Below are 14,601 nucleotides of genomic sequence, written 5' to 3'. Positions count from 1 at the left end.
CCCTGGTGAACGCGGCTAATTATCCGTTCACTCTGAGGACGGGCCTGGGTAGAAACAGCCCTAATAGGTTTGCTGCAGGCCATCTTCCCAAAGTTTGTTGCTTGTAGCTTGCGGTGATGTACACTTGTTACAGCCGTATATAAAAGTAATAGGAACCTGGCTGCGAGTGACGGCCCCAGTTGTATTTCTGTGAATAAGGCACATTTCCAATACTTCATGAATTTTGAGATTTTGAGTGGGGCTGAGCTCTGTGGCTAAACCTAGAAGGATTTTATGCAGTTTTGAATGATTTACATTTGAGAGTATGTGGTAGAGATGATTTTTTTTTTTAATGGTTGCTATTCGCTTAGTTAGAAAGTAAGTGATGAAATGAGGAGAGACGGTGGTGGAGTTAGAGTCTGACAGGTCGCCTGGGGCTGGGAAAGGAGCGAGGTGCGTATAGATTTCTGTGTTTGCTCTAACAGATGCCGCACACGTGGTGGCTTAGAACACGTTTACTGGGTGACAGTCGTGGGGTGAGAAGTCCCAGATGGGTCTCGCTGAGCTAAAACCAAGGGGTCAGCGGGGCTGTTCTTTTCAGGAGGCCCCGGAGCGTCTGTTTCCTCGCCTTTTCCAGCTTCCAGAGGCCGCCCTGCTTCCTTGGCTCGTGGCCCCTGCCTTCCGAGCCGGCCTGGCCTCACATCGCTCTGGCACCGACGCCCTTCCTCCTCTTCTCTCTTTAAATACCCTCATGGCACCCCATGCTCTGCTGCGATCCACACACTGTGTGTCTGTTTGTTAAAGTTTATTGGTGTCGATAGTTTCTTTGCTATCAGTGGCCAACCTTAAGACATTTTTTCTCATTTCTAAGTCCCCATCTGGGTTGAGGTGCCGAATTGTGTAACCCTTACCCTGCGTAAGGGAAGGTGAAATTCTAATGGAAAAACCTGGTTTTCTTTGCTTGCTTCTTCTAAAATATTTACCTTCTAAGTTTGGTACATAGTGATTTGACTTGAGTTTTCTTTGGGAAGGTAACTGTTTCTGCTCGCTTTGTTTCGATGTTGTCTTGTTTATATTGGCAACTTAGCGATTCTTTTCATTTTTCTCTCTCTCAGACTTCTGCTGGTTGGCGGATGTGAAGCTGCCGAAGTGGGCACCTCGAAAGCGTCCATCGCTGGCCTCTCCGCCTGGAGGGTGCTGTCAGGGTCGCCTTACTACAAGCAGGTCACCAGCGGCGGCGACACGGTTGCTGTGGTGAGTCTCAGCTCCGCCCTTTCACTGTGCTGCTGGGCCGCGGCCAGACGCCCTGGGCAGGATAAAGAGGAGGAAATAATTTGTCCTGGAGGAGGAAAATGACTTAATGCTAGTGACCTGTTAGTGCTCCTTTCACTAAATTTATGAAATTTATCTCAAGCGTGTGGTAGGTGACTTACCTTCATTGTTAGAAAGCAGTCAGCCTAACCGTAGTCCTGTTACTTGAACTTGCTTATTTGGACGTTATCATGTTTTAAGCACTTTTCTGTCTGGCAGCTGTGCTGAGTGCTGCTATGTGTATTAGCTCATTTAATTATCAGCGACCCTTGCAGGTAGGGATTGGTACTACCCACGCCTACTGATGAGCCATGAGGTAGGTCAGCTGCGAAGCCCATCGTAGGACCGTGTGGGCAGGTGCAGCTGACAGCGTGAGCGGTCTGGGGGAGGGGCCGTCACGGAGGCCGTCGCAGACCACGAGGCCTGCACTGGCCTTGGCTCTGTGACCCTCTGTGCGTTCACTCTGCGGCTCACTGTGTGTGCATCGTCCCCCTGCCCTGCAGCTTCGGTCCTGGCATCTCTTTAAAGACAGTTGCCCGTGTACCGACCGAGTAAGTAGGGAAGGGAAATATCGATTGCCAGCTGAATGCTGTGCCGTACGATTAACTTCTTGAGATGCTGCAGGTGCATTTTCATTTCGTTAGTGGCTTTTACATACGTCTCGCAGCTAAGCTTATGGTCATTGTCCATGGCCTTCCCTGCCTCAAAGCCACCTGCGTTATAGGGCTCGTTCCTTTGTCAGGTGGCAGGCATCGTCCTCATGGAGCCTCCTCTGATTGTTTGCTTAAGGTGGCTGTTGTGTTGGGGTGGATATTGACCGAAAAATGCTGCTGACGTATATTCTAGTCTCTTGCAAGGCTGCTAGGTTGTAAAACAGACTACAAAATTCAGTATATGCATAGACCCACGTTTCCAAATTAATGCTCGTGTCATCTGTGCGATAGTTTGTTTATTTCTTTGTTCAACGTGGCATCACTGCGCCAGGTAATAGAAGGAGAGGTAGGAGCCCTCCGGGGCTTTGCTGCTCTGGAGGGTACAGCCCAGCCCAGAACTAAGGGCCATAAGCTGAACAGGTGCCAGGCGGGAGTTCAGTTCCTGGGAGGAAGGGAAGAACCCAGGCTCAGGGTCCTTTGTATGTTGTTTGGCCATTTTGCTTGGAGGCCTTGAAGATTTTCTTTGTCTTTGAAATCTACTAGCTTTCCTAGGCTATTTCTTAGAGTTGGTTATTCCGGGTTAATGTTCCCAGGGTACCTCTTTCATTGTATAGATTCAGATTTTTTCTGTTTCCGGGAAGTCCTTGTGGATTATAAATTTGAAAGTGATTTTCCACAGGCCTCAGACCCTTTGTGAGTTTCCTTTGTCCGGCCTCCCTGGGCCTGTGATGTCTTTTCATTCTGCTTTCGCTCGCCACCAGGCGTTGAAGTGGGCCTGGGTGGGGGTCGTGGGGACATGACAAGAGCAAGTGAGATGACACCCTGGGATTTGGTGATTTTTCTGTTTCTCCTTAAAGTTATTATGAAGATGGCTGTCCTCAGTCTTCAGTTTAAGCTGTGGCGTGGTTTTTATGTAAATTAGTTTTCCCTTCTTGTTCTTTCTTGTCATTGGAGAAAATGTTGGGAGTTAGGCCCGTGGTTGGCAAACTGCGGCTCGCGAGCCACATGCAGGCTCTTTGGCCCCTTGAGTGTAGCTCTTTCACAAAATACAACAGTCTGGGTGAGTCTGTTTTGAAGAAGTTTAAGTTTAAAAAATGTGGCTCTCAAAAGAAATTTCAGTCGTTGTACTGTTGATATTTGGCTCTGTGACTAATGAATTTGCCGACCACTGAGTTAGGCTGTCAATAATGTCTTCAGCTACTCAGTTCTGTTAGGAAAATTTTAACTTCAACAAACAGTAACCCCCCCCTCCTTTGCCTTTTTCTTTGAAAATAAGTAAAATTCACATTATGTTAACCATTAGCCGTTTTGAAGTATACAGTTCGTGGCGTTTAGGACATTCATAATTTTGTGCAACCATCAGCTGTCTAGTTTCAGAACATCTTCACCACTGGCAATCACTAGTCTGCTTTCTGTTTCTATGGATTTACCCAGTAATGTTTCATGTGAATGGAATCATGCAATGTGGCCATTTGTATCTGGCTTCTTTCATTTAGCATAATATTTTCAAGGTTCATCCAAGTGGTAGCATGTATCAGTATTTCAGTCCTTTTTATGACTGAAGAATATTCCACTGTATACATATGCTACATTTATCTACCTGTTCTTTAGTTCATGGGCATCTGAGTTGTTTCCACTTTCTGGCTGACATGAATAGTATTTCTATAAAAATTTGTGTTCCAGTATTTGTTTGAAAACATATACAGACAGTCCTTGGGTTACGTCGGACTCGAACACATCGTTTCGTGGTTATGTTGCCATCTCCCATTTATTTATAAAAAAAAAGTTCCATCATTTCGAAGTCTGTTGTACATATGTGCTTTATGTTTTTTATTATTTATTTACCACAAGTAAAGGTCAGGAATTGTTATCTTTCTTTTAAATTTTTTTTACTGTGTCACTTCATTACTGCTGTGTGTGTGCTCCATGTGAATGACGTAGGTGCTTATGTAGGTGGGAAAATTGCGTTACGTCGCCTGTAGGAACGGATCTCCGATGGAACCCAAGGACCTCCTGTGTTTAATCATTTAGGGTATATACTTACATGGAGTTGCTGGGTCCCATGGTAGTTCTAAGGTTAATTTTTGAGGCACAGCCATACTTTTCCACAGCACCGTACCATTTTATAGTCCTACCAACAATGTGCTAGCATTCCAAGTTCTCTACATCTTCAGTGACACTTGTTATTTTCCATTTAAAATAATGTCTATCTCCCTCTCTTGCTTTTGTAAGAATATTTATTAAATCTAAAGACCAAAATAATCTTGTGTTATTTCAAATGCTGGTTTCTAAATGATGATTACTTTTCTGGTATTTTTCAAGTATAGAATTAATTCCTTAATGAATGAAATTTCTGTTGGAAATTTGATCTTTTCAAGAGTAATGTTAGGATAGAATGATAAACTGGGGCAGGGTCTTTGAGTAGAGCTTGGAGGAGATTCTAATTTGCATAGGTTGTATTAGGCTTATTATGTATGTATTTAAAAAGCATTTGATTATGGGTGTACAGTATTTGTAAGATTTCCTGCTTGGTGGATTTTTTTTCCCCCCAGATAAAAACTGTCTCACTGATATCTCTGACACCTATCGATGATCTTCTTAACAATTTCTTTAAATACTAGATTTGCTGTGGTTTTCAGTTTATGATAAAAAGGACTTTTTACAATGAGAAAACATTAATCTTTCTTTTTTTGATGTGCCCTTATGTTGTAGGTACCAAAGACACTGGGATTATTAAGGATGCTAAATGTCAAGTTATACAGTCAACCTGGACAAGAACAGGTAACTCACAAGCTTAACCTGTGCTTCTCAAATATGTTCACCAGCGTACCATTGAGGGCACCATTGAATGAACCTTGAATGTCACAGATCTTCCTCTGGATGTTCTCTTAATTGTACACTGTGTGGGCATATGCAGCAGTAAGAATTCATGGAGGTGTTCACTGAAGATTTGTATATCTTACTATTTAAAAAAAATCCCTGCGGGCATTGTGGTGTCTGGGGAAGGATTTATGAAACAAGCTTGAAATGTAGATATTTGTTTAAGCTGGTTATTGGGTCCATGGGTACTCATATACACTAATAAAAGAGAAACATGCAAATTGACCATCACTCCGCTACACCCACCATCCACGCCCACCAGCCAATCAGGAACGTGTATACAATTAACCCAACAAAGATGGTGGCAGCCACAGAGCTGTAGGGAGCAGGAGGCTTGGGTTGCCCCCGGCGATGGAGGAAGCCAAGCTTCCCATCCGCCCTGGCCTGCCCTGGCATCTGCTCAAGGCTACAAAGTTTCAATTATAGAAGATAAATAAATCCCAGATACCTGCTTCCAGCTAGCCCTGGCCTCCGCTTAAGGAGGCACTGGAAAAAAAAAAAAGAAAGAAAAAAAGGAGGGGCTGGGAGCATGGATCACCGGGGGGCAGCTCCTCACCCAGGCTGGCCACACTCCCATGGGGTGAGGGTCCCCACTGGGGGACTTGACCAGCCTGAAAACTCACCCAGGTCACCTCATGCCCCAAGGGAACCCCCACCCTGATCCAGGACACCCTTCAGGGCAAACCAGCCAGCCCCCACCCATGCACCAGGCCTCTATCTGTACTAATAAAAGGGTAATATGCTAATTAGACTGGGAGACCTTCCAGGAGACCTTCCAGATGTTCTTCTGGACAAAGCCATGGTGGCGGGGCCAAGGTAGAGGCGGTTAGAGGCCAAGAGGGGAGGGCAGTTGTGGGTGGTCAGGCCAGGATGGGACGGCAGTTGTGAGTGATCAGGCTGGTGGGGAGTGGGGCTGTTGAGGGTAAGCAGACCAGCAGGGGGCCAGTTAGGGGCGAGCAGGACGTCAGTGGGGGTCAGTTGGAGGTGATCAGGATAGCGGGAGGGGGCAGTTTGGAGTGAGCAGGCCAGCAGGGGGGGCAGTTGCGGGTGAGCAGGCTGGCAGGGGGGGCAGTTGGGGGCGAGCACACTGGCACGGGGGGCAGTTGGGGGTGATCAGGCTGGCGGGGGGGCATTTGGGGGGAGCAGGCCAGCAGGCAGAGTGGTTAGGGGCAATCAGGCAGGCAGGCAGGCAGGTGAGCAGTTAGGAGCCAGCAGTCCCAGATTGCAAGAGGGATGTCCGACTGCCAGTTGAGGCCCGATCCCTGTAAACCAGCAGTAGGACATCCTTCGAGGGGAACCCAGATTGGAGAGGGTGCAGGCCAGGCTGAGGGACACTCCCTCTCTCCCCCGTGCACGAATTTTGTGCACCGGGCCACTAGTTATACTATAATTTCAACTTTTGTTTGTGTGATTGCAAATTTCTACAACGAAATGCTTAAAGAGGAATGATAAGTTTGCAGTATGGATATCATAGTATCAAATGAAACTAAGGGGGGGTCAAGAACCCACCCCATTAAAAGCAATTGTTACAGTCAGTTAATACAGTTATTGCTTAAGTGTCCACACAGAAAGGAAGGCAAGGAGGGAGAGATTAAATCAAAAGAAAATTTCGCATGTTCATTCATTATTTTCCTGGTCACAGTGTTGTTGGTAAATTATTCATACTATTGCATTCAGTGTACATTTTTCTGTTTGTTGTTATTAAATAGATTCATAAACTTTCTTCTCGCTTTGAGAGCATTTTTAATGGAGTTGTTTAAGCAAGCCTTGGTAATCTCTGGGAGTTACCACATAGGTCACATGTGACTAATTATTTTGATGACAAAAACAGTAAAGGGTACCTGATCATAATTTCTATGGGGGAGCATGCCTGTGACTACTAGAAAGGCATGCCCAGCTGGCAGTAATCTTGGTGCAGCAGAAGTGACAGACTGGGGTCGGAGACTGCACCCCGTTCAGGTTCTGCTGTCTGCACTGAATGCTCTTCCGTTTCTTCCTTTGTAAACGCCAAAGGACGGTGAGAGATGCGTCAGCTCCTAAGCATGCATGTTTCTGAGGCTCACTTTATGCAAAACCATAGGCTTGTGAACTAGGGCTGTGGGAGGAAGATGCCTGGTCCTTCTCCTTCTACCCGGGCCTGTCTCCATCGCACGGAAGGGAGGTGCAGTAGTCAAAAGTGCGTGGAGTGCTTTTGCTTTTGTTGCTTCTCTTTCCCAGGCATTTGTATTTTAACCTTTCTTATATTTAGTTTTGGCTTTCTGGTGTAGAGTGTTCTATCCAGGTAAGGTGAGATTAGAGGATGCTAATCTTCACTGAGATTAGCACATCCTGATGTCTTCTATCTACTCATCCAGCAATTTCCTCACTTCCTCCAATTGTTCTGTTTGTTTATGACGGTAATGTAGATAACATGGTGAATTGAGTCAGGTGTAATTCTGGATTTTTGGTATAGTCACGTTTGGGTTTTAGTTCTGTAGCTGATATTTGGCACTGTTCTTGGGCCATCACAGGGAATGGTGGGGGCATGACCCTCCTAAGGGCACGAATGCTACCTAGTCCTGCCCGATTATTACCGTCTGGGGCTGGGGGCCCTGTGTTGCCAGATTTTCTAAGGGTTCAGGAGAAGTAAGGTGCTGGGCTGCCATTTTCAGGTCTCTGTTTTAGTCTCGAGGGTAAACTACCTTAGAGCCTGTCCTTAATCCACGCTGACTGGGAAGAAGATGTCCAGTTAGTGTGCTGGATTCTTCTGAGTCTGTTGTCGGGGGTAGGCAGGTGATCGCTCTGCTTGTGTGGTTCCTCTCGTGGTAGCTGAGCAAGACTGGTTTTCTCGTAGGAAAGGCCTGAGATTCTTTGAATGAGTAGGACTTGAAAGGTAAGATTTTCTCTGTGTACTCTGAGGTTGGCCACGTAAAATCAGTAAATACCCGGTTTCTCTCCTCTGTCAGCAATTACTGGTAGTCTTTCAATGGGGTCATTTGCCGGCTTAAACATTCATAGTGCTCCCCACGTTAAGACATGCCTTTCTTCCCCTGGCCGCCGTGGTTCCATCACCTCTTCTCTTCTGTCTCTTTCTTCCTTCTCCTCCCTTTCCTTCTCTTCCGAGGCATGATTTGTGCCTGTCTCTGATGGATAGCATATTCCAGACATTGTGTACAGACAGGATTTTGTAAAGATGTGGACCCCAAAATTCAAGAAATTCACAATCTACTTAACATCAACCCATAAAAGTTATTGAGAACTTGTGGTAATTGATGCGTGGTATTAAGGAATATTTTTATAATGATATCATATTTGGTTTTGGGGTGATATGGAAATTATTACACTATAAAATAGATGTAAAAATCCTCCCTAAGGGCGAGAGTCCTGTTTCTATATGCCGGAGCACATTTATAATGTCATGAAGCTGCTGGAACCCTTAATTACGAGAGATCATTGATGACATGGCACCCTCTGAAGTGTGTTATTAAATTCTGGCAGTCATTTCTACTGAGCTGCACGCCCTCGCCCTGTCATTAATGTGATACAATTTCTGTGTAGGATGGGATCTTTAAGATGAGCCTCTCTCCAGATGGGACCCTCCTGGCGGCCATTCACTTCTCAGGGAAACTAAGCATCTGGGCCGTCCCATCCCTGAAGCAGCAAGGCGAGTGGAATCAAAATGAGCAGGTACGTCTCTCACTTCTGAGCTTAGAATGCCTCTCGCTGAAGGGTGAGCACTGGTAATGCTGATTTCATTTTGTAGGTATCTTACTGTAGTGCACTACATAGTTTATTCTCATCATTCCAAACTTTAGTTAAGTTATATTCTCAGTGTAGTAGGGCAGATAAAAACTAGAGCAGCACTGTGTACTGATGTTAATTTCCAGTGTAGTGCACTCTGAATACGGAGTGTGATCTGTCCATTAATTCTCCATTTCCCCCCTTTTCTCCTTCCAGAAATACAGAATAGAGATGTTAGTTTTTTTAGCAAAAGTCAACTAATGTGATTAAAACTTTGGAGGGTCAGTATTCTAAAAGCATTACAATTCTTCCCAAATTTTGCAATGCTAGTAATACTGGACTTACTTATTGGCTTGAAGGGAGTTATCACTCAAAAAATGGATAGTGAAGATACTGAGAAAGATAGAACTGTTAACTTTTTAATGTCTTACAATGACAGGTTTTTAAATGACTGAGTTGTTTCGGAACAGAATCAACATCAGTTATAATTTAGAATCATGATGGGCAAGCGAGGTCGGCTTGTAGAATGCCATGTATTGTGGTAGACTGAAGATTTAAAGAAAATCTTCTCAATTGCATATAGTTTATGTTACAGAGCTTTTCCTCTTATCAGGGTTATTGTACATTTCAGCACTTTAAGGGTTAATTTCCCTTCTTTCACTTTCCTGTTTCCCTTTGCCTGTAGAAATACCTTGTCACCAGCTTTGGTGGATAGTTTTGTAATTCGAAGATGAGAGCATTTTCCCTGAATGACATGAATGGAGTGATGTCCTTTTTGAGAGTTCTTTTAAATTTCATTTCACCAGTTAAATTGCACTATTAAAATCATTCTTAATAAACTAACAGCATTTTTTTTTTCATATTAGTAGAGGAAACGAGAAAGTGTCTCTACATTTTCTTTACTCTTTTCACAGACTTAATTTACTCATTTTTGCTATTCAGTTCTTCGATATTTTCAACACAAGTTTAGGAAGATTATTTTTCCGCTTAGCTCCTACCTTGAATTTAATCTGGCCTCTGCATCTCTACCACTCTCTCTCACTTCCCGAGTCTACAACTGGTTCTAAATGGGAGAGGTGCTTCTTGGTCTTTGGCCTTGGTAGCTAACTTTAAGGGACCCTCTCTCTCCTGAAATTATAGCTAATCTGACTATATCTTCACTCTAGAAGGGGAATGGGTCAACTCTCAAAACTGTTCCTTTAACGTGTTTTAGCTAAGCATGCCAGAGAATGGATCCAAAAGGTGCCTGTATTTTACATGGTGATAACGTATTCAGCTTTCGTCATTTGGGAAGATCCTGATATTCTATTTTATGTGGGAAATTTTACATTTGGGCAAATTTTTTCTTAAATGGTGAAAAATTTTCATATTAATGGCATTTCCCCTCTCCCTGACTTTCTGTTTTCTTAAATTATTTTCATTCACCTAATAGAAAGCACACTTAATATTTTATCTCATGAATACCCTAGGATGTCATATATGAAGCATAAGAGCTATTCGAGCAAAAACCCATTAGTATGCTTTTTTGTTTACTGAAATTCTGGATAGCCTTTTTGTGTGTATCTAAAGACAGATTACATCTGTTGACCTACACTCATCTTTTTAACATTATTTTGGTCTTAGTTGCCAATTAATGCCAGTATAATCCATTACTCTTTAACTCATAATGTTATTCATTAATTGGAATTTTATAATAATTCTATTAAAATAATTTAAAAATTGTTTAAAAATCTTGAAACTCAGGAATGAATAACTACCTCAGTAGTTGGACTAGGTCATCAGTAGAGTAATGGGACAGGAATGGAAGGGCATTCAGAAATGGCAAAACAGGTGCATGGTGGGAGGAATGAAATCGGGCTAGAAGTTTGTCTCTAGTGTAGAAGGGCAGTTCATCGGGCGTTGCTGAGGCCTGATTGACCTGTTGTACCTCAGTGAGCTTCCCTCTCACCTCCTGGGCCTGGGACCCAGGGACCCCAAGCAGTCTGGTTAGTTCCTGAGCACTTGTCCCCGGGTTGGTCTCAGGTAAGCAGTGGAGCTGATGCCCATGCTCTTTAAATGACCACGTTGGAAAACAAATGCATTTTAAAAAGGTCGGAAAAAAGCCCTGTTTATTAGACTTTATTTATTGGATGACCTTTAAAAGAACAGAGACAGCCGAAACCGGTTTGTCTCAGTGGATAGAGTGTCGGCCTGCGGACTGAGGGGTCCCAGGTTCGATTCCGGTCAAGGGCATGTGCCTTGGTTGCGGGCACATCCCCAGTAGGGGGTGTGCAGGAGGCAGCTGATCGAGGTTTCTCTCTCATCGATGTTTCTGACTCTCTATTCCTCTCCCTTCCTCTCGGTAAAAAAATCAATAAAATATATTAAAAAAAAACAAAACAAAAACATTAAAAAAAAAAAAAAAATAAAATAAAAGAACAGAGACAATCCTTTCCTTCAGTGAATGTAACACGGATCTCTCTTCTCCTCTCAGATATGTTGAACTCTGAGCTAGTTAGTGTGTCCCAGGCTCCAGAATAAACAATTGAGATAGCCTGTCATTGCTAAACCCTTAACTTTATAATGTCCACAGTCCATGCGGGGGTGGGGCATGAGACGAGGATGGTAACGCTGTGCAGCAAAGGGAGGCTGAGCACCCACACATTGCTCGAGTCTTCCACCTGTATTCTGGGGATTAACCACGTTGGATTGAGCATTTTAGGTTTGGCCTTTGGTATGTGAAGGAGTCATTAAAATCTAGCATGCTAGAGTAAGTGCTATATAGCTTGTAACAGTACTATAAAGAGTAAGTAGCTACTATATTCATAACAATAATCATAAAATAAAGTTCAGCGATTTTTTTGAATCTCTACCAAATGCCAGAGTAGAAAATGCAATAAGTCCCAGTCCTTGCCCTTAAGATGTTCATAGTCTTGCAAGGGAAATGATAAACAAATCAATAACATAACAAGTTCATATTATGAAAAGATAAGCTCAGAGGAAAGGCACATCAATTCGGTTGATGGTGTTGGCAGGAAGGACTGTTGGGCATAAATAGCTTTTGTGCCTTAAGGGTTGGCTGTCCACAGAGCAGTTTTCATCTGTTTCATTTGCTTCACAGAAACCCTATTCAGTAAAAAAATGGGTTTATACTCATTTTAATAGATAGGAATAGTGCTCCATGCGGTGAGCTTAGGCCATTAAATGTTAGTTTTAGAATCAAGATTTCTTTTTGACCAGGCCCTGTGATTTCATAGGGCAAGCCTTTTTTCAGAGTATCTTATCGTGCTCACATTGAGACACACTGACCTTCATCTGAACAGATCAGGTACTAGCGGCGATATTGGGGGGAAACGGGGGGAGAGCCCGTGCCATGGACACGAATGCCTCCCCCTGGAGCTGTGCACTCCGCTATGTAGAGACCCTGGAGATGTGATGTTAACAAGTGAGCGGCTCGACGTGTGCTCCTGACAGGCTGAAAACACTTAGAAACATGTAAACAGCTGCTCTTCTCTCCCTCCTCTGGCCATAGTCAGGTGACGCTGGGCCAGCCTCGCAGGACAGGGCTCTGCCTCTCTATTGCTGCCCTGGAAAATGAGTGCATGAGCCACTTAGTTCAAAATAGATGCTGTGACAATGTATAGTATATAGTTAGAGCTCATAATTTTACCTCAAGCCTTGCCTGAGAAGAAGCTAAGGTTGCAGTTGCCCTGTACAAATGTAAACCCTTTAACCAAACGGTGGATTCAGCTCATCTGGGGCTTTCTTGATGTGATTTGCAACTTCAGTAGTTTTTATATTGTGCTTTGTGTGATTATTTTCTCTATAAAACCTAATGATTAAAGATAGTAGTGCCAGTGCCTGCTCTGATTTACGTCTGTCTGGTTTTGAGTTGATTCAAGACTTTGGCTTTCATTGTCAATACGAACTCCATCTGGCTGGAAATCTGTGCATGGGGAGCTTTGTTCATCTCTGGAATACAGCAAACTGCTAACGTGATTTTCATTTCAAACATTTCCCATATGTCATGTTTATATATTTACATCTCATTTTTGGCCTTAATTTTTCTCTGAAGAAGTTTTATTACTTGCCTCTTTGTACTTCCTTAGACGTAGTAGACAGAAAACTCACCTTTTTCATTTCCATTTTATTTTCTCTTTGGCTCATAGTAGGTAAGGACTAGTGTTGTTAGATGGACGAATCAATGAGGGATGGGTGAGAAGATGGCCATTCAGGTGCTGAATCTCCATACAATCCACAGCTGATCCCACAGCCTCACTGCTTGAGCTCCTTGACATAGGATCCACATGTGCACTTCTTCCATGGCGTCTAACATGGGGCTTGGCATGTTAAATGTTAATAAATGTTTGCGGAATGAATAAACTTTTGAAAGGTTGTTTTTATGTTGTCAGAGGCAGGGGCTTCACTATATTTAGCTTCTAGCCATTAAAAAAACAAACGCAACAGATAAAAATTCTTACATGTGAAGAAAACGTTGGTTTAGCCAACAGCCTTTCTATACAAAATCGGTAATGGTTTCTTGAGACATCCTTCTCCAGGCGACCATGACACTAAAGTGAGGGCACCTGAGGCTGTGTGCAGACATGTGGTAGCAGGCCATACAAAGCGGGGTAACATGGAGATTCTTCTCAGAACGCATCAGTGTGGTGCCAGGAGCGAGTCCCCTGGTTTGCTCTGCGGGGTCATGGGAGCTTGGTGATCCGCCCTCCGAGCACCAGCCTACTGAGCGTGTACCACGTGTCTAAAGCATGGCGAGGTCAGGGTTCGCTGCCTACAGAGCGTGTACCCCTTGTCTAAAGCATGGCCCGCTCACGGTTTTCTGTAGAGTCCTCAGAGTTGAAGGCTGACGAAGTCAACCAGGAGAATCTATTTCTTCCCTTAGTATATAAACTTAACCTTCTTCCCCCCACCTCCCCAAGTAAATGTAGCATTTTTTGGTAAAGTTTAAAGAATTAGATCTTCTGTTCTTGGGGACTACTCTGAGTGACTTATTATAGTAGTAGAGGATAGGAAGTTCTTTCAAGCCATGGAAAGAATTATCAATTTTTAATAGTGTAAATAGCCACTGATAAGTTGGTAATAGCATATATATGTTTACAGTGTAAGGTGAAAGCATATTTATATATCTATATCTACATCTACGTCTACACCTCTACACCTCCAAATTGATTTCAGAGAGAGGAAGGGAGAGGGAGAGAGATAGAAACATTGATGATGAGAATCATTGATCGGCTGCCTCCTGCATGCCCCTTACTGGGGATTGAGCCTGAAACCCAGGCATGTGCCCTGACTGGGAATCCAACCTTGACCTCCTGGTTCATGGGTCGATGCTCAGCCACTGAGCAGCACCGGCCAGGCATGAAAAGCATATTTGACTCAAGTATAGCATCACTTTTTAGCCTGAAGATTTCAGATAAACGCCCAAATGACTTTTTTTGGGGACGGTCTTTTTCTGTACTATTGTAATTCTGAAGATTAAGTAATTAACAGGGAGCCAAAAGGGAGTCTGATAGTGGTGTAATCGCAGTTTTAGGATATTTGAGAGACAATGATGTGTCTTTGCATCCACAAAGGTGGACAGAACATTATGTTGCCATGAGATTAGAATATGAATGGACTCAGTTTAAAGATTGCATGCTTATATACTTAACTTAGTAGATTTTTAGTCATAGAAGGGACTGGATTGCTCGGAGGTTGTCGAGTCCAAGCTCAGAGCCATGGAAGCTGAGCCTGAAGGGGTTGCTCAGTGAGTGTGGCCGGGGTCGGACTGGTGTTCCCAGTGGCATGGCTGTCCTCCCGTCTGTCAGGGCGAGTGGGTGTGAGTGTGTGCGGAGTCAGTTGTTAGTGTATCTTGTTTCCGTTTGTGTTAGTTGTATACTTGCTGTCTTATTGGTCTCATGCACACTGTTTTCATCAAATTCGGTCCCAACATGCGATGTGCACATTTTAAGTGTAAGAACAGTTGCTTTTCAAGAGTGAGGAGAGGAGTAGATTTTAACTAAGTAAACTGAGAGGTCAAAGGGAAGCAGCGCCTTGATGATGCTCTCACACCTTCTTA

At 43.7% G+C, this 14,601-nt stretch overlaps 1 protein-coding gene across 1 annotated transcript in view; it reads left to right on the top strand.

The window, feature by feature from the left end:
* NBAS (NBAS subunit of NRZ tethering complex) overlaps positions 1-14,601 on the top strand; it is a 197,573-nt gene that overhangs the window by 30,672 nt on the left and 152,300 nt on the right. Inside the window, exons 10-12 of the mRNA XM_028140372.2 lie at positions 1,095-1,233; positions 4,656-4,724; positions 8,361-8,489. Coding sequence (XP_027996173.2) covers positions 1,095-1,233; positions 4,656-4,724; positions 8,361-8,489 — 337 coding nt within the window. The remainder of the gene's footprint in view (positions 1-1,094; positions 1,234-4,655; positions 4,725-8,360; positions 8,490-14,601) is intronic.

This window comes from Eptesicus fuscus, chromosome 16 (genome assembly GCF_027574615.1).
Source record: "Eptesicus fuscus isolate TK198812 chromosome 16, DD_ASM_mEF_20220401, whole genome shotgun sequence".
In the NCBI taxonomy this organism is placed as follows: Eukaryota; Metazoa; Chordata; class Mammalia; order Chiroptera; family Vespertilionidae; genus Eptesicus; species Eptesicus fuscus.
The sequence above is the reverse complement of the archived record's forward strand: the minus strand, read 5'-3'. Positions and strand labels throughout refer to the sequence as shown.